The following is a 20,927-nucleotide window of genomic DNA, read 5'->3' as shown; positions in this document are numbered from 1 at the left end:
CTGCTCTCCTCGCTGCCTCCAGCTGTTCCCATGGGAGGCGATCCTTTCCAGCCAGGATCTTCTCCCATGTGTAGCAACCCTTGCCGTTCAAGACGTCTTCCCATGTCCATTCCTCTGTCTGTCTCTGCTGCTGTCGCTGCCCTTCTCCACTCCGCTTGGTCCTCTTGTGGTGGGTGTTTCTGTAACGGCTATCGTAGTTGTACTCCTCCTCAGACGAAAAGGAGCATGGATCGGACCAAGATGCGGATTGGTAAGTATTCATTATTTAATGGAAAAACAACAAACACTACAAAGTACAAAAACCAACAAACGTGACTAACCTAAAACAGTCCTGTGTGGCCCAAACACTGACACAGGAACAAACACCCACAAAACACAAGTGAAACCCTGGCTGCCTTAGTATGATTCTCAATCAGGGACAACGATTGACAGCTGTCTCTGATTGAGAATCATACCAGGCCGAACACAAAATCCCAACATAGAAAATCAAACCTAGACCAACCCACCCAACTCACGCCCTGACCAACTAAAACAAATACATGACAAAGGAAAACAGGTCAGGAACGTGACACACAATACCCCATAATGTCAAAGTGGAATTATGTTTTTTTTTTATTAATTCAAAATGAAAAGCAGAAATGTCTTGACTCATTAAGTGTTCAACTCCTTTGTTATGGCAAGACTACATAAGTTCAGGAGTAAAAATGTGCTTAACAAGTCACATAATAAGTTGCATGGAATCATAATTTAACATGATTTATTAATGACTACCTCATCTCTGTACCCCACACATACAGATAAGTGTAAGGTCCCTCAGTCGAGCAGTGAATTTCAAAACAGATTCAACCACAAAGACCAGGGAGGTTTTCCAATGCCTCACAAAGAAGGGCACCTATTGGTAGATGGGTAAAAATAAAAAGCAGACGTTGAATATCCCTTTGAACATGGTGAAGTTATTAATTACACTTTGGATGGTGTATCAATACACCCAGTCACTACAAAGATACAGGCGTCCTGTGGTGGAAATAGTCAAGGGATGTGAGTACTTTCTGGAGGAACTGTATATTGTATGTATTATTTTTACTTATGTGTAAATAATTCAACAAAATAATGTATTTATTAAAGAATTGTAAAGGAGATATTTAATCTGTCATTATTACTTGAGCTGGTATAGGCCAGAGTTATAGATTACGGACGAAAGGCACATTTTTTACGGTAGCCACTAGGCCAGGGATCGGCAACATGTGGCCCACGGGCCTAAACCGTCCCGGAAGTGATTTTCTGGGGGTAAAGAACACTGTAAAATCACAAGGACTTCAGATGAAAGAGTTTAATTTAGAAAATCTGTTCTTAAGTATTCCCACATAAAAATGTAATAAAAATGTGATCGTGTCTCAATATAATCATGGTATGAAATGACTATCATTTTCAAATACAACCTCTTTTTGGGCTTAGTTGTGGTCAATTTGCAGTGTACAAATGATTATAATTATGTTCCTGTACCCCAACCATCTGCTCCGGTGGCTTAATCTAGTTGCCTACCCTTGCACACGGCCTATCAGTCGTCAGAGTCTCCCCATTTAAAAGTAGTGTGCATAAAGCTAATTCTGATAGCCCCTTAACACAACTGTTTTCATCTGAATATCAAATCATGTCTGGGTAACAATTACTGTGATTGTTTTCAATTAAAGTGGTCAAAAAGAAACAAAAATAGCTTCTTAGCAAAGACCAATTTCTCAAGCAAGAATTTACCTAGGACTGTCTGGGAGTGGTCTGAGCGGGGAGGGGAAAACTATCTGTTATTGGCGGTTTGGAACTCTTTCTTATTGGTCTATTAACTAATTTACCGCCTGGTGATGTCACCATGCAGGCCAAAACTCCATCCCACCAAAACAGGCAGAAATTTCAGGTTGTCTTTTCAAAAAGCTCTTACACCAAAAGGGCATTGTCATCATTTTCACAATTTCACAGTATAATTCCAACCTCATAGTGTGGAAATATATATAAAACACAGGAAAAACTTGCTTTTGACTGCACTGTATAAGATTGACCAAGATGGACCAACACTTTAAAAAATGAAGGAGAGCCGCACACTAGGAGCTCAGATGCAAAAATGTTATGTCCAACGTTTCAACAGACAAGCTGTCTTCATCAGGGTATAATGACAAACACTGCGGGGTGACTCATTTATATACTGTCAAAAGACACTTGTTTTTGGTAACGCAGAAGTAATGTAACAAGTTACTTTCCATAGTAAATAACGTTGTAACGTAACAAGTTACTTTTAAAAGTAACGGTCCCCAACACTGATCAAGGCATATAAGCTATATGATTGGCCAACGTTACGTACCCATCAGGAAATTGGCTTTTGATGCTGACTGTCCGTAATGCTGCTCTATGTACTTGGGCTTGTAGGTTACCATGCCGATGAGAGAGTTCAGCTGAATGATGGTCACACACAGGTAGATGAAGTACACTGGGTTCCCCAGGAGGGTTTTCAACGTTGGTATGAAATCTAGATTAAAAACAATCAGCAGAACATCATCACTCGTCAACGACATCATCAGTTGTCAAGGTCATTTTTGTCTACCTTTTTCCATACTATGGTAATTTCACCCAAAGCAACCTGAATTTAATATACCATTTTACCTGACCAGACTTTGAAAAAGCATTTTTAAACTCCAATCATAATCTAAACCAGAAAATGTTCCAACTTCATCCCCATTCAACAAAATACCTTTGGCCATCTCCAGAAAGCCAGCTGGCTCGTCGGCTTGGTACTTATGCTCCAGGAGAGGGGAGTCTTTGATGAAGCTAGTCTGCTCCGGGGTGCACTGGGCTGGGCCTCGGTCTGACGGGATGGGCAGGGAACGGGGCAGGAACCAGAAGGGGATGGCTGAAAGCAGGGTGATCACCCCAGCTATAAGGTAACCTAACCACCAGGCCCCCACCCAACGAGCATCACCAGGGCTTATGGTGATACTCTCTATACAGCGAGGGGAGACACAGAATTTGATTTATTAGGATCCCCATTAGCCGACGACAAGGGTGACAGCTAGTCTTACTGGGGTCCGATATATAACGAAAAATACATTACAGACAAAATACTTTACAATATACATACATTTAAAAACATTAACATGTAGTGTGTGTGTGCATCTATCAGTTACACATACATGTCAATACATACATATAACAAGAGAAGGCTATGGTGATAGTCTCTATAGAGGGAGGACAAGCACAGAGAGAGAGCTGTGACTGTTGGGGACAAAATACATTATGAGTACACTAGCAACGTTCCTAGCGACAAGACTTACTGGAGAGAAAAAACAAGCACAGCACAGCTGCTTTTTGTGCATATCTTAACCATCTCTCCTGCTTTATATTGGTTACTCAAATTTAGTAGCTGACGTCACCGCGCAGTGTTCTGGAGCACACTAGTTCAATTAGTCTGATAACCTAGAATCTAGAAGCATGAGCATACATAACATAACACTTATTGAACACAGTCAGCGAGTGCACTCTAGGAACGACAATGAACTTAACTCAGAGCGCTGTTTGTTAGTCTAATAGTAACAGAACAGAGGTGAATGCCCTGTCTCTGTCTAAACTGGAGAACTCACTATTACAGTCCAATAGTGTGTAGGCGGCCTAGACAGAATACTCAGTGTTTCGCTAGATACCGGTTACTCACCCATGTTGACAAATCCAATGTCCACATATATTTTGGCACACAGAGATCCCAGTAAATAGCCAAACACAGGACCAATGACTGCTATGGTCTGAACGCAGCCTGAAATATGAAAGACACACACACGCACATGCACACGCACGCACACACACGCACACACACGCACACACGCACACACGCACACACACAGCAATTGATTTATTATACTACCCAGAGACAGTTCCATTAGGCAGTAAACAATAAGACGGGTGTGTGTGATTTTTAAAAGGTCAAAGAGATGCCTCTGCTTATCTGGAGCATTTGTCCATTCATGTTATCACAAAGAGCTAGATTAGCATTAACCAGCGATAGCAGACACCTGCACAGCAGATGTTTTGGTAGTGAGCAGCCCCACTTGAGTTAGAAGTTCAGAACGAGAAAGTGTAGGCTATATAGAAATAATTACACTCAAATTGAAAAATCATAAATCTAAATAATGAAAAAAATGTATTATCCTAATCGAGATGTAGATTACATTTCACATTCCAGTTTTCAAACTTGTAAAAAAGGCTGCATGAGATTTCTGTTAATGTAACTGGCAATGGCAATGTCTGCTTTGCATGTAAAGCTGGGAGCCACTTGTGGATTTGACAGCTCTAACGCAGTTCCACCTCCCACACTGTCTTAACATCAGCTATGCGGATGTTGGCTAAAGCGGATTTGATTGAATCGGACCCTTAGTGTATGAATCAGATTGTCAGATCTACGTAACATATTGTACTTCAAATCATGCACAGTGACATTATCTAAAATGTGTTTGTTTTTCCAATTGGTCTATTACCAATGTAAAATGCAGCATTTTCCTCCCTGGCGAAATCATCTATATACGAGATCCCAAGGGGCTGCACTGGAGTCTCCCCAATCCCTCGTAAGACGTTCCCCAGGAACACATAGATCCACATGGAGAGGTTGGACTCTCCTTCACAACCTACTGGGAAGGGGGAAGGAGAGAGAGAATAGTTACAGCACTGTTTGTGTGTGTGTGTGTGCACGCGTATCCGTGTGTATCCATGAGTACATGTGTGTGTTTGTGTGCGTACATTTGTGTGTGCGTGGGTTTGTGTTTGTGTGGTTGCATGCATGTATGCACATGACCATGTGTGCGTGTGTTTAGGTGACACACCTGTCCCTGTGCTTGGTGCCTTAGAAAGCGGGTCACCCGAAGCTAGCGCGGCGGGTGACAACAGACGCGCTGGACATGGAGAGAGGTTATTGGTTGAATTCACTGACGATCGGATTGACGTTTCGAACTTATAGCTGCGTACAAAACACCAATGTGACTGTTTAGCGAAGGGAGGGGAGAAAGCACCACGTTATACAGTTAGAGAGGACAGAGACAAAGCAGAACATGAGTGCAATGAAACACTTAGGAAACAACGTTTTATACATTCAAGCACATCATGTTATACGCGATACTAACGATAGGAAGAAGCTTTCCTGGCTTCCCTTGTATAATACAAAACAATTGGCGACAATGTGTTTTTCGGGAAAACATCACACAGCTGTTAAAATGCATATAGTAAAACTTCTCTTGGCATTCAGTAAAGAGACTCCATACAGTGCAGCATATATTCTTTAAGATTCACTATGTTCCCATCTTGTGGGAGGGATTAAACATTCTGACTGATCAAACTTTCATGACCAAGCCAAGCTAATGAGAACACATGATAAAACACACAACCATGCGTCAGCCCACAAACGATATATATACAACAAATACAACAAATAAAATATGTACAAAATACAGTATATTAGCATATCACTACAGAGTCACAGTGATATCTGTCCTTTCCCAGACTTTATCCAAACACACAGAAATACAGAGCATTCGGAAAGTATTCAGACACCTTGACTTTTTCCACATTTTGTTACGTTACAGCCTTATTCTAAAATGGATTAAATACATTTTTCCCCCATCAATCTACACACAATACCCCATAATGACAAAGCAAAAACAGGTTTTTAGAAATCTTTGCAAATGTATAAAATTAAAAAAAAACTGAAATATCACATTCACATAGTATTCAGACCATTTGCTTTGAGATTCGAAATTGAACTCAGATGTGTCCTGTTTCCATTGATCATCCTTGAAATGTTTCTACAACTTGATTGGAGTGCACCTGTGGTAGATTCAATTGATTGGACGTGATTTGGAAAGGCACACACCTGTCTATATACAGTGGCTTGTAAAAGTGTTCACCCCCTTAACATTTTTCCTATTTTGTTGCCTGGAATTAAAATGTATTTTGGGGGGGGTTGTATCATTTGATTTACACAACATGCCTCCCTACTTTGTAGAAGCAAAATATTTTTTATTGTGAAACAAACAAATAAGACCAAAAAAATTGAAACTTAAGCATGAATAACTATTCACCCCCCCCCAAAGTCAATACTTTATAGAGCCACCTTTTGCAGCAATTACAGCTGCAAGTCTATTGGGGTATATCTCTATAAGCTTGGCATACTAGCCACTGGGATTTTGCCCATTCTTCAAGGCAAAACTGCTCCAGCTGCTTCAAGATGGATGGGTTCCGCTGGTGTACAGCAATATTTAAGTCATACCACAGATTCTGAATTGGATTGAGGTCTGGGCTTTGACTAGGCCATTCCAAGACATTTAAATGTTTCCCCTTAAACCACTTGAGTGTTGCTTTAGCAGTATGCTTAGGGTCATTGTCCTGCTGGAAGGTGAACCTCCGTCCCCGTCTCAAATCTCTGGGAGACTTAAACATGTTTCCCTCAAGATTTTCCCTGTATTTAGCACCATCCAACATTCCTTCATTTCTGACCAGTTTCCCAGTCACTGACGATGAAAAACATCCCCACACCATGATGCTGCTACCACCATGCTTCACTGTGGGGATAATGTTCTCGGGGTGATGAGAGGTGTTGGGTTTGCGCCAGACATTGTTTTCCTTGATGGCCAAAAAGCTCAATTTTAGTCTCATCTGACCAGAGTACCTTCTTCCATATGTTTGGGGAGTCCCCCTCATGCCTTTTAGCGAACACCAAACGTGTTTGCTTATTTCTTTTTTAAAGCAATGGCTTTTTTCTGGCCACTCTTCCGTAAAGCCCAGCTCTGTGGAGTATACGGCTTAAAGTGGTCCTATGGACAGATACTCCAATCTCCACTGTGGAGCTTTGCAGCTCTATCATGGTTATCTTTGGTCCCTTTGTTGCCTCTCTGATTAATGCCCTCCTTGTTTGGTTCGGGAGTTTTGGTGGGCGGCCCTCTCTTGGCAGGTTTGTTGTGATGCCATATTCTTTCCATTTTTTAATAATGGATTTAAATGGTGCTCCGTGGGATGTTCAAAGTTTCAGATATTTTTTTATAACCCAACCCTGATCTGTACTTCTCCACAAGTTTGTCCCTGACCTGTTTGGAGAGCTCCTTGGTCGTCATATTGCCCCTTGCTTGGTGGTGCCCCTTGCTTAGTGGTGTTGCAGACTCTAGGGCCTTTCAGAACAGGTTTATATATACCAAGATCACGTGACACTTAAATAAAGTCCACCTGTGTCCAATCTAACAAATGATGTGACTTCTGAAGGTAATTGGTTGCACCAGAGCTTATTTACGGGCTTCATAGCAAAGATGGTGAATACATATGCACGCACCACTTTTCCATTTTTTGGGGTATTTTCTTTGTTGAAACAAGTTATTTTTTTCACTTCACCAATTTGGACTATTTTGTGTATGTCCATTACATGAAATCCAAATAAATCTCAATTTAAATTACAGGTTGTAATGCAACCAAATAGTAAAAATGCCAAGGGGGATGAATACTTTTGCAAGGCACTGTAAGGTCCCACAGTTGACAGTGCATGTCAGAGCAAAAACCAAGCCATGAGGTCAAAGGAATTGTTCGTGGATCTCAGAGACAGGATTGTGTCGAAGCACAGATTTGGGGAAGGGTACCAAAACATTTCTGCAGCATTGAAGGTCACCAAGAATACAGTGGCCTCCATCATTCTTAAATAGAAGTTTCGAACAACCAAGACTCTTCCTAGAGCTGGCCGCCCGGCCAAACTGGGGAGAAAGGCCTTGGTCAGGGAAGTGACCAAGAACCGATGGTCATGCTGATAGAGCTGTAGAGTTCCTCTGTGGAGATGGGAGAACCTTCCAGAAGGACAACCATCTCTGCAGCACTCCACCAAATCAGGCCTTTATGTTAGAGTGGCCAGACGGAATCCACTCCTCAGTAAAAGTTACATGACTGCCCGCTTGGAGTTTGCCAAAAGGAAATGAAAGACTCTCAGACAATGAGAAACAAGATTCTCTAGTCTGATGAAACCATGATTGAACTCTTTGGCCTGGAGGAAACCTGGCACCATCCCTACGGTGAAGCATGGTGTTGGCAACATCATGCTGTGGAATGTTTTTCAGCGGCAGGGACTGGGAGACTAGTCAGGATCGAGGGAAAGATGAAAGGAGCAAAGTACAGAGAAATCATTGATGAAAACCTGCTCCAAAGCGCTCAGGGCCTCTGACTGGGGCGAAGGTTCACCTTCCAACAGGACAACGACCCTAAGCACACACCCAAGATAACGCGGGAGTGGCTTCGGGACAAGTCTCTGAATGTCCTTGAGTGGACCAGCCAGAGCTTGGACTTGAACCCGATAAAACATCTCTGGAGAGACCTGAAATAGCTGTGCAGTAACGCTCCCCATCCAACTTGACATAGCTTGAGAGGATCTGCAGAGAAGAATGGGAGAAACTCCCCAAATACAGGTGTGGCAAGCTTGTAGCGTCATACCCAAGAAGACTCAAGGCTTTAATCGCTTCCAAAGGTGCTTCAACAAAGTACTGAGTAAAGGTTCTGAATACTATGTAAATGTGATATTTCCGTTTTTCATTTTTATTATACATTTGCAAAAATTCCTAAAAACTTGTTTTTGCTTTGTCATTATGGGATATTGTGTGTAGATTGATGAGGAACCAAGATTTAATACATTTGAGAATAAAGCTGTAAAAAAAAATGGAAAAAGTCAAGGGGTCTGAATACTTTTTGAATGCACTTTAGACTGACATTTCCCTTAAACACAGGATAACTGGAAACGTGATTCAGACTAGAGTACACACACAGGCACGCACTTATCCAGATAAGCTTTAGCTTACTGTACCACAAGTGCATTCTGAAAAGCATTTCACAATAACATCTGCTAAATATGTGTATGTGATCATTTTATTTGAAAAGGAAGCTGGAAACGCAAGCATTGTAAGTTAATCCTCCTTCAAAATAAAAGTCAGTAAAACCTCACCGTCCGATGAGGAAGTGTGGCAGAGCGATGATGAATGTTCCCACTGCCATCAGTACACAGCCCATGGCTATGATCTTGGGCCGATGCAGCTTTGCACCAAAGTAACTCACGAATGCTATCACCAACAGGTTACCTGGTAGGGCGACAGACAGACACAGAATTTGACTGTTCTTAGCTGCCATTTAAATTCTCAAATTGACAAATCTGATGAATCGAGATACAATTTAGAAATTATTCTAGTTACAACTCTATTTGGATTCCGTTCCTGAATGGATTCTTGAATTGTCGAGTTGACATGGAACTGACCCCAGCTCTGATACAATGGTCTGCTTCGATTTATTCACAATCACAATGCCTAATTCCTCTAATTGATGTACAGTTGAACTATAGTTTTGGCAAGTCGGTTAGGACATCTACTTTGTGCATGACACAAGTAATTTTTCCAACAATTGTTTACAGACAGATTATTTCACTTATAATTCACTGTATCACAATTCCAGTGGGTCAGAAGTTTACTTACATACACTAAGTTGACTGTGTATTTAAACAGTTTGGAAAATTCCAGAAAATTATGTCATGGCTTTAGAAGCTTCTGATAGGCTAATTGACATCATTTGAGTCAATTGGAGGTGTACCTGTGGATGTATTTCAAGGCCCACCTTCAAACTCAGTGCCTCTTTGCTTGACATTATGGGAAAATCAAAAGAAATAAGCCAAGACCTCAGGAAAACAAATTATAGACCGCCACAAGTCTCGTTCTTCCTTGGGAGCAATTTCCAAATGCCTGAATGTACCACGTTCATCTGTACAAACAACAGTACGCAAGTATAAACACCATGGGACCACGCAGCCGTCATACCGCTCAGTGTTCTGTCTCCTAGAGATTAACCTACTTTGGTGCGAAAAGTGCAAATCAATCCCAGAACAACAGCAAAGGACCTTGTGAAGATGCTGGAGGAAACAGGTACAAAAGTATCTATATCCACAGTAAAACGAGTCCTATATCGACATAACCAGAAAGACAGCTCAGCAAGGAAGAAGCCACTGCTCCAAAACCGCCATAAAAAAGCCAGACTATGGTTTGCAACTGCACATGGGGATAAAGATCGTATTTTTTGGAGAAATGTCCTCTGGTCTGATGAAACAAAAATAGAACTGTTTGGCCATAATGACCGTCGTTATGTTTGGAGGAAAAAGGGGGAGGCTTGCAAGCTGAAGAACACCATCCCAACCATGAAGCACGGGGGTGGCAGCATCATGTTGTGGGGGTGGTTGGCTGCAGGAGGGACTGGTGCACTTCACAAAATAGATGGCATCATGAGGATGGAAAATTATGTGGATATATTGAAGCAACATCTCAAGATATCAGTCAGGAAGTTAAAGATTGGTCGCAAACGGGTCTTCCAAATGGACAATGACCCCAAGCATACTTCCAAAGTTGTGGCTAAATGGCTCAAGGACAACAAAGTCAAGGTATTGGAGTTGCCATCACAAAGCCCTGACCTCAATCCTATAGAAAATTTGTGGACAGAACTGAAAAAGCGTGTGCCAGCAAGGAGACCTACAAACCTGACTCAGTTATACCAGCTCTGTCAGGAGGAATGAGCCAAAATTCACTCAACTTATTGTGGGAAGCTTGTGGAAGGCTACCCGAAACGTTTGACCCAAGTTAAACAATTTAAAGGCAATGCTACCAAATACGAATTGAGTGTATGTAAACTTCTCACCCACTGGGAATGTGATGAAAGAAATAAAAGCTGAAATAATTAATTCTCTACTATTTTTCTGACATTTCACATTCTTAAAATAAAGTGGTGATCCTAACTGACCTAAAACAGGGAATTTTTACTAGGATCAAATGTCAGGAATTGTGAAAAACTGAGTTTAAATGTATTTGGCCAAGGTGTATGTAAACTTCCGACTTCAACTGTAAGTGTGTTGCCATGGTGATTTACAACATAGTGGCACCGTTGGTTTCCTAATTCCCACTATAGAGTGAGTCATCACGAAACCCAGACAAAAAAATACATATTTGTATCTAAAAACATAATTGAGAAATAATGAATCAAACTTGGCATATTTCTTTCATTTTAGCCTCCCTTAAGACTCCATAATGTCTCATCTGTAGGTGCTACAAAGCAAACATTTGTGTCATATGAAGCTTTACCGCTTGCTCTGTAATATGAGTAGTATTTTGATTTCAATAACAGATTTTTTCAATAATATATTAATATAGAAAAATATAAACATGTATTTTCCGAATGAACTGCCAATGTATTTTGCAAGTGTTTCAATATATTGTTGTAAATAATATACAGTTCATTCGGAAAGTATTCAGACCCCTTGACTTTTTCCACATTTTGTTACGTTACAGCCTTATTCTAAAATGTATTAAATGTTTTTTTTTTCCTTCATCAAACTACACAACGTATTAAAAATAAAAAACTGAAATATCACATTTACATAAGTATTCAGACCCTTCACCCAGTACTTTGTTTAAGCACTTAGCACACCTGTATTTGGGGAGTTTCTCCCATTCTTCTCTGCAGATCCTCTCAAGCTCTGTCAGGTTGGATGAGGAGCGTTGCTGCACAGCTATTTTCAGGTCTCTCCAGAGATGTTTGATTGGGTTCAAGTCTGGGCTCTGGCTGGGCCATTCAAGGACATTCAAAGACTTGTCTTAAAGCCACTCCTGCATTGTCTTGGCTGTGTGGTTAGGGTCGTTGTCCTGTTGGAAGGTGAACCTTCGCCCCAGTCTTAGGTCCTGAGCACTCTGTAGCAGGTTTTCAACAAGGATCTCTCTGTACTTTGCCTCGATCCTGACTAATCTTCCAGTCCCTGCCGCTGAAAAACATCCCCACAACATGATGCTGCCACCACCATGCTTCAGCGTAGGGATGGTGCCAGGTTTTCTCCAGACGTGACGCTTGGCATTCAGGCCAAATAGTTCAATCTTGGTTTCATCAGACCAGAGAATCTTGTCTTTAGTCTACCTCCAAGCGGGCTGTCATGTGTCTTTTACTGAGGAGTGGCTTCTGTCTGGCCACTCTACCATAAAGGCCTGATTGATGGAGTACTGCAGAGATGGTTGTCCTTCTGGAAGCTTCTCCCATCTCCACAGAGGAACTCTAGAGCACTATCAGAGTGACAATCGGGTTCTTGGTCACCTCCCTGACCATGGCCCTATTCCCACAATTGCTCAGTTTGGCCGAGCGGCCAGCTCTAGGAAGAGTCTTGGTGGTTCCAAACTTCTTCCATTTAAGGGGCGGCAGGTACCCTAGTGGTTAGAGCGTTGGGCCAGTAACCGAAAGGTTGCTAGATCAAATCCCTGAGCTGACAAGGTAAAAAGCTGTCGTTCTGCCCCTGAACAAGGGGAAACTTGGAACTTGTCTCGGCGTTCTACGGACAATTCCTTCGACCTCATGGCTTGGTTTTTGCTCTGACATGCACTGTCAACTGTGGGACCTTATATAGAGAGGTGTGTGCCTTACAAATCATGTTCAATCATTTGAATTCACCACAGGTGGATTCCAATCAAGTTGTAGAAACAGCTCAAGATGATCAATGGAAACAGGGTCTACCTGAGCTCAATTTCGAGTCTCATAGCAAAGGGTCTGAATACTTATGTAAATAAGGTATTTCTGTTTTTTATTTTTTATAAATTTGCAAACATTTCTAAAAACCTGTTTTCACTTTTGATTATGGGGTATTGTGTGTAGATTGCTCAGGATTTAAAAAAATGTAATCCATTTTAGAATAAGGCTGTAACGTAACAACATTTTGGAAAAAGTAAAGGTGTCTATGGGTATATCAAAGTTCCAGAGTCGGATCTCTGCTAATTTTAAAGTTATGGCCCATTTAATACAGAGAAATTGGCATAGTAGACAAAGTAACCAATCACAGCCCTCCTTTTACGTATATCATTGCACATCCTGCAAATCACCAGAAGGTGACCATTTGGAATCCATTTTCACATTCACTCCGTTGGTAATGCTTACAAATTGAATCATAAGAAAAGAAGAACCCTCCAAATCGAATGACCGAGGGCCAACTGAATTACTGTGCCGTGGCCTGGATAGAGAGAGGAGGGAGGGGGGTTGGGGTAGAGCGAGAGAGAGAGTGAGAGAGAGGGGTGGGGGTGTGTGTGAGAGAGAGAGAGAGAGAGAGAGAGAGAGAAAAAGAGGGGGGGAAGTTGATAGAGGAGAGAGAGGGAAAGTTAGGGAAAGAAAGAGCGAGAAAGTTATAAAGTTAGAGAGAGAGAAAATTGGGTAGTGGAGGAGAGCAGTGGGCAATAAAGACTTTAATGAGGAAAAACAAAAGCAGCCATTTCATGATTGAACCAATTGTTGTTTTTCAAGGATGGAGGGATGACGTCCATTCCTTAAGAACCTCCATCAGCTCTCATTATTAAGAGGAGTGAGTAGGCTATTCTCCCAGTGTGCTGGGTTTGGAAAGTCCCACCTCAGAAACCTGTTGTAGAATGCCTAAACTTCTGAACTCCTGAAATAACTGTTCTCTGACTAAGACCAACCTAGCACTTAAAAATGGCAGAAAGTTAATAAGGATCGGACTCAATTTTCGCCTAAAATGACATACCCAAATCTAACTGCCTGTAGCTCAGGACCTGAAGCAGGGATATGCATATTCTTGATACCATTTGAAAGCAAACATTTTGAAGTTTGTGGAAATGTCAAATTAATGTAGGAGAATCTAACACATTAGATCTGGTAAAAGATAATACAAAGAAAAAACCATGCGTTTTTTTGTATTTTTTTTGTACCATCATCTTTGAAACGCAAGAGAAAGGCCAATATGTGACTTAGGAATCTAGGTGGAATTTAGATTTTGGCCATTAGATAGCAGCAGTGTATGTGTAAAGTTTTAGACTGATCCAATGAACCTTTGCATTTCTGTTTCTAATTTTGTATCAAGACTGCGCAAATGTGCCTAATTTCCTTGTTATTTACAACCTCATACTAATCTACTTTAGCTCAAATGTCCCGCGGGAGACCCACCAATCCTGTAGAGGTTTTAAAGAGTCATTGTGCCCTGCATTAGTTCAAAATATTGCTTTAGGAAAATAACTATTTTTATTGTGCTGAGAGTTATTGTGCTGAACAAACCTGAACTCACTGCTCTCTGACTGTGAATGTGTTGATTTTTCCTTCATTCATTTAGAATACTGTGTGGACTAGAATAACTGCATTGCATGCTGTTTGGGGTTTTAGGCTGGGTTTCTGTACAGCATTTCGAGATATTAGCTGATGTACGAAGGGCTATATAAATACATTTGATTTGATTTGATTTGTTGCTAAGGGTTTACCAAAAGGGAAACGTCTCTATGATTGGAGCAGGTCAAGAGGCACAGAGTACATCCTGCTATTAGAGAGTTGTTAAATGCAGAAAGGCCTTCGAGACTAGTCTATGGAGCTCTCCTGAGTTGCTTCAACACGTTTATCTCTCCCTGTGGTTGGGGGCATTGGAGCCATGACAAGAGGCACACATCGCATCCTACAGCAGGCTTCTCCTGGTTTCCGTGTACTCTACACAGAAAGGCCCTTAAGGCGAGCTGAAGGGTGGGACTAAAAATATATAAAAAATATCAATATCAACTTAGCAAAAAAAGAAACTTCCCTTTTTCAGGACACTGTCTTACAAGGATTATTCGTAAAAATCCAAATAACTTCACAGATCTTCATTGTAAACGGTTTAAACACTGCTTCCATGCTTGTTCAATGAACCATAAACAATTAATGAACATGCACCTGTGGAAAGGTTGTTAAGACACTAACAGCTTACAGATGGTAAGCAATTAAGGTCACAGTTATGAATACTTAGGACACTAAAGAGGCCTTTCAACTGAACCTGAAAAACACCAAAAGAAGATGCCCAGGGTCCCTGCTCATCTGCGTGAACATGCCTTCGGCATGCTGCAAGGAGGCATGAGGACTGCAGATGTGGCCAGGGCAATACATTGCAATGTCCGTATTGTGAGACGCCTAAAACAGCGCTACAGGGAGACAGGACGGACAGCTGATCGTCCTCGCTGTGGCAGACCATGTGTAACAACACCTGCACAGGATCGGTACATCCGAACATCACACCTGTGGGACAGGTACAGGATGGCTACAACAACTGCCCGAGTTACACCAGGAACGCACAATCCCTCCATCAGTGCTTAGACTGTCCGCAATAGGCTGAGAGAGGCTGGACTGAGGGCTTGTAGGCCTGTTGTAAGGCAGGTCCTCACCAGACATCACCGGCAACAACGTCGCCTATGGGCACAAACCCAGAGTCGCTGGACCAGACAGGACTTGCAAAAAGTGGTCTTCACTGACGAGTCACGGTTTTGTCTCACCAGGGATGATGGTTGGATTCGCGTTTATCGTTGAAGGAATGAGCGTTACACCGAGGCCTGCACTCTGGAGCGTGATCGATTTGGAGGTGGAGGGTCCGTCATGGTCTGGGGCGGTGTGTCACAGCATCATCGGACTGAGCTTGTTGTCATTGCAGGCAATCTCAACGCTGTGCGCTACAGGGTAGACATCCTCCTCCCTCATGTGGTACCCTTCCTGCAGGCTCATCCTGACATGACCCTCCAGCATGACAATGCCACCAGCCATACTGCTCGTTCTGTGCCTGATCTCCTGCAAGACAGGAATGTCAGTGTTATGCCATGGCCAGCAAAGAGCCCGGATCTCAATCCCATTGAGCACGTCTGGGACCTGTTGGATCGGAGGGTGAGGGCTAGGGCCATTCCCCCCAGAAATGTCCGGGAACTTGCAGATGCCTTGGTGGAAGAGTGGGGTAACATCTCAGAGCAAGAACTGGCAAATCTGGTGCAGTCCATGAGGAGAAGATGCACTGCAGTACTTAATGCAGCTGGTGGCCACACCAGATACTGACTGTTACTTTTTGATTTTGACCCCCCATTTGTTCAGGGACACATTATTCTATTTCTGTTAGTCACATCTCTGTGGAACTTGTTCAGTTTATGTCTCAGTTGTTGAATCTTGTTATGTTCAAACAAATATTTACATATGTTAAGTTTGCTGAAAATAAACGCAGTTGACAGTGAGAGGACGTTTCTTTTTTTCCTGAGTTTAGGTTCAGAACTTTTGTGAAACAGCACAGTTGGAAAATATATATATATAAATACATATACACTACCGGTCAAAAGTTTTAGAAGACCTACCCATTCAAGGGTTTTCCTTTATTTTTTTTTATTTTTTTTCTACAATGTAGAATAATAGTGAAGACATCAAAACTATGAAATAACACATATGGAATTATGCAGTAACCAAAACAGTGTTAAACAAATCAAAATATATTTTATATTTGAGATTCTTCAAATAGCTACCCTTCGTCTTGATGACAACTTTGCACATGGCATTGGCATTCTCTCAACCAGTTTCATGAGGTAGTCACCTGGAATGCATTTCCATTAACAGGTGTGCCTTGATAAAAGTACATTTGGGGAATTTCTTTCCTTCTTAATGCGTTTGAGCCAATCAGTGGTGTTGTGACAAGGTAGGGGGGTATACAGAAGATAGCCCTATTTGGTAAAAGTCCACATAATGGCAAGAACAGCTCAAATAAGCAAAGAGAAACGATAGTCCATCATTACTTTAAGACATGAAGGTCAGTCAATACGGAACATTTCAAGAACTTTTAAAGTTTCTTCAAGTGCAGTCGCAAAAACCATCAAGCACTATGATGAAACTGGGTCTCATGAGGACCGCCACAGGAATGGAAGACCCAGAGTTACCTCTGCTGCTGAGGATACATTCATTAGAGTCACCAGCCTCAGAAATTGAAGCCCAAATATATGCTTCACAGAGTTCAAGTAAGAGACACATATCAACTGTTCAGAGGAGACTGTGTGAATCAGGCCTTCATGGTCGAATTTCTGCAAAGAAACCACTACCAAAGGACACCAATAAGAAGAAGAGACTTGATTGGGCCAAGAAACACGAGCAATGACATTCGACTGGTGGAAATTTGTTGTTTGGTCTGATGAGTACAACTTTGAGATTTTTGGCTCCAACCGCCGTGTCTTTGTGAGATGGTGTATCTCCCAACGTAAAAGCATGGAGTAGGAGGTGTTATGGTGTTTGCTGGTGACACTGTCTGTGATTTATTTGGAATTCAAGGCATACGTAACCAGCATGGCTACCACAGCATTCTGCAGCTGGTTGAGAGAATGCCAAGAGCGTGCAAAGCTGTCATCAAGGTAAAGGGTGGCTATTTGAAGAATCTCAAAAATAAAATATATTTTGATTTGTTTAACACTGTTTTTGGTTACTGCATGATTCCATATGTGTTATTTCATATTATTATTATTATTCTACAATGCAGAAAATAGTACAAATAAAGAAAAACCCTTGAATGAGTAGGTGTTCTAAAACTTTTGATCGGTAGTGTATATATTTTATATACATATAAGAAATATATGGGGGATTGAAAATTATGTGTAATAATTTGGAAATTATGCAGACAATTACATTGATGGAAGCCACAATCTGTCTGTATTATTAAAGCTGATCTACCCCCCCCCCCCCAAAAAAAAGGCCCTTGAGGTAGAGAGGTGTTTCTATATACTCCTAAAGCTTGGGCTGAAGGGAGACTCTATGAGGACACTGCAAAATGACTAATTATAACCTAAAACTGACCCCTTACCTTAACCTTAACCAAACCCATAGAGACGGAATCCGCAGTAGGGGGAAACAGCGCCACTCGCTGCTAGAAACATGAGCATTCACTGCACATGCGATAACATCTGCAAATCTGTGTACGTGACCAATACACTTTGATTTGATGTTTGAACTGGGCCATGACAGTTTCTCAAAGAAGGTGCAATGGTAAGTTTGATCAGATTTCTGTAGAGGTGTAGGCAGAATATGTTTCAGTGACTTGCATGACGCCTACAGCGAGTGCCAAACACTGGCCGCGCATTCTGCAAGATTGATTGTCTATTCAAACAATTTAAAAGTAAATGCTTCAGCCAACACCTCTAATCAAAAGACAAATTGTTGTTCAATATTTTGTTTATCAGTCCATCATTATGTTTATATCTCCTGCCTTGGTATAGGCTCGGAGATTAAATAGGCTATGATGTCGCCCTCTTACCACACAGCAATACCCATAATGTCAAATATTTTAAGTAGGCTACCGGTCTATTTACTTCCGAGCACGCTTGGCTATTGAATGAGCGTTGGATAAATGGTAGCCTAATATTTGTTCTGTAGCGGGAATAAACCAGTCATGTCAGAAAAGGAGAGACACGTCCTGCAACATGATTATGATTTAGGCCTATATAATAAAAGTTAAATAAATATATTAGGCTACATGCTGCTATACGATCTTCTTAACAACATCTAATGCATCCATTTTATCATTAGGCAGACGTTTGAATTTTTTTATTAATTATTCTCGTGCATCAAACACCATCTCCCCCATAAGAACAATATTTGCTTGCAATACAATTGATCGACCACTAGAAGTTGTGCGTACGAATGGTCTGAGCTGTACACTTTCCCACAAGTTCAAAATTAATAAATACTAACCTTTGTGGGAAATCTGGTGCACACAAGGTTTATAGTTTTTTTGTGCACACACACCTGATAAATGAGACTTCCTAGAAGGCCTTGGTGACCCATTCATTCACATCTCTTCTATTTCACAACAACATGGATAGAACGGAAGCCAAAAATAGCCCTGGGGATGAGGACGAGGTGAGGACAGGGGGATGGGGTACTGTGACGCAGTAACTTACTTACCTATCTCAAAGCTCCCGTCGATGACGCCTGTTAGGTAACTGGGGATGTCAAAGCGCCTCTCCAGCTGGGTTATTGTGCTCTTCATGTAGCTGCCAGACAAGGCCTTGGCAAAGTAGGCAAACGACAGAGCCACAAGGAACATCTGAAGAGCATGAGGGGAGGAAGAAAGGAGAAAGGAAGGCGGCAGAAAGTGAGAGATCGAAAGAAAGGGGATGGGTTGAAAGAGATATTGGTTATTAATAATTAATACATATCGGATTGTACTTGTGTCCAGATTTTCATTGTCAGAGAGAGGGAGAGTTACACCTGTGTTGCTCTAATGTACACCACAGCTCTACTTTTCATTGGCTCATTAGCCTATTTTAGCTCCTGCTCTCACATTTCCTGTTTAATATTCAACTAGGCCTACATCATAGAAGCACAGAGGAGAGGAGGATAGAAGAGGGAAAGGAAAGGGGGGGATGGAGGATGAGAGGGAAGGCAGAGTGTATCTGTAACTACAGGGTATTGAGGAAGACCGGGACAAAGAGAGGATTAGGAGTCGACGTCAGACTTAAGATGGCTCCTTATGTGAGAGACCGATGACTCAACCCTAGCAACTGATGAAGAAAGGATTGGTTTTGACTAGGAGAGGGAACTTATACATTATGGATTGGCCTTCAGTCTTAGAAAAAAAGGTGCTATCTAGAACCTAAAAAGGATCTTCGGATGTTTCCATAGAATAACCTTTTAAAGAACCCTTGTTGGTTCCAGGTAGAACCCAAAATGATTCTACCTGGAACCCAAAAGGCTTTTACCTGGAACCAAAAAGTGTTATCCTATGGGGACAGCTGAAGAACCCAGTGTGGGTCCCAGTCTGTTTCTGATGTCCTTATGGAACTGTCGTGCCAAACATGTTTGGCAATTAGTGACAAGGTGTTGGCAAGATAGCACAAACAGATCGGGGACTAGGCTAGGAAAGATGAGCTCCAGCATCCATTGCATCAGTCTTCCCGCTCTGGGCCACTCACGACTAGCAACGCCTCCCATCTCTCACAATGAGTAGGTTTGTCTTCTCACAGCGGCACATCCACATCCCCATGGGCTTTTCCACATCAAAGACTAGCCCAGGAAACTACACTGAACAAAAATATAAACGCAACATGTAAAGTGTTGATCCATTGTTTTATGAGCTGAAATAAAAGATCCCTGAAATTTTCCATATGCACAAAAAGCTTATTTTTCTCAAATTTTGTACATAAATTTGTTCATATCCTTGTCAGTGAGCATTTCTCCTTTGCCAAGATAATGCATCCACCTGACAGGTATGGCATATCAAGAAGCTGATTAAACAGCATGATCATTACACAGGTGCACCTTGCGCTGGGGACAATAAAAGGCCACTCTAAAATGTGCAGTTTTGTCACACAACACAATGCCACAGATATCTCAAGTTTTGAGGGAGCGTGTAATCGGCAGGAATGACTGCAGGAATGTCCACCAGAGCAGAGCTCTGTTGCCAGAGAATTTAATGTTCATTTCTCTATCATAAGCTGCCTCCAACGTCGTTTTAGAGCATTTGGCAGTACATCCAACTGGCATCACAACCCCAGACTATTTGTATGGCGTTGTGTGGGGGAGCGGTTTTGGTGGCGTTGTAGGTATGGTATGGGCAGGAATCGGTTACGGACAGCGAACAAAATTGCTTTTAAATCGATGGCAATTTGAGTGCACAAAAATACCGTGACGAGATCCTGAGGCCCATTATGAGGCCCATTTTTTTTTTAAAGGTATCTGTGACCAACACATATCTGTATTCACATTTGTGTGAAATCCATAGATTAGGATCTAATTAATTGATTTAAATTTACTGATTTCCTCATGTGAACTGTAACTCAGTAACATCTTTGAAATTGTTGCATGTTGCGTTTATATTTTTGTTCAGTATATTTTTTGAAAAGCACCACAACACTCTTCTTGTACACATTGAAATGAGCATGTCTTTGGCATTGTAATAACTGAAAACCCAAACATTATACAGACGTTCCTGCGGCACTGTGAAAGAAAGAAAGAGGCGGTGTCCAAATACTCATACTCAAAATAGAAGGCATTTTGAGTACACATTAGACATGTGACATGTACATTTTTTTATAGAATTGCAAGAAAATTTGCTTTAAAAC

General features: G+C 41.6%; 1 protein-coding gene across 1 annotated transcript in view; it reads right to left on the bottom strand.

Moving 5' to 3' along the window:
- Positions 1-18,913, bottom strand: part of LOC120032020 (solute carrier organic anion transporter family member 1C1-like) — a 35,104-nt gene extending 16,191 nt beyond the window's left edge. The window contains exons 1-7 of the mRNA XM_038977930.1: positions 18,769-18,913; positions 8,990-9,122; positions 4,854-4,987; positions 4,512-4,658; positions 3,695-3,793; positions 2,738-2,986; positions 2,351-2,515 (exon numbers count right to left, since the gene is read on the bottom strand). Of these exons, the coding sequence (XP_038833858.1) occupies positions 2,351-2,515; positions 2,738-2,986; positions 3,695-3,793; positions 4,512-4,658; positions 4,854-4,987; positions 8,990-9,122; positions 18,769-18,910 (1,069 nt within the window). The 5' untranslated portion in view covers positions 18,911-18,913. The remainder of the gene's footprint in view (positions 1-2,350; positions 2,516-2,737; positions 2,987-3,694; positions 3,794-4,511; positions 4,659-4,853; positions 4,988-8,989; positions 9,123-18,768) is intronic.
- Positions 18,914-20,927: the final 2,014 nt, after the last annotated feature.

The sequence above is a fragment of the Salvelinus namaycush genome, chromosome 38, assembly GCF_016432855.1.
Source record: "Salvelinus namaycush isolate Seneca chromosome 38, SaNama_1.0, whole genome shotgun sequence".
NCBI lineage: Eukaryota > Metazoa > Chordata > Actinopteri > Salmoniformes > Salmonidae > Salvelinus > Salvelinus namaycush.
This window is presented reverse-complemented; position numbering and strand designations above follow the sequence as displayed.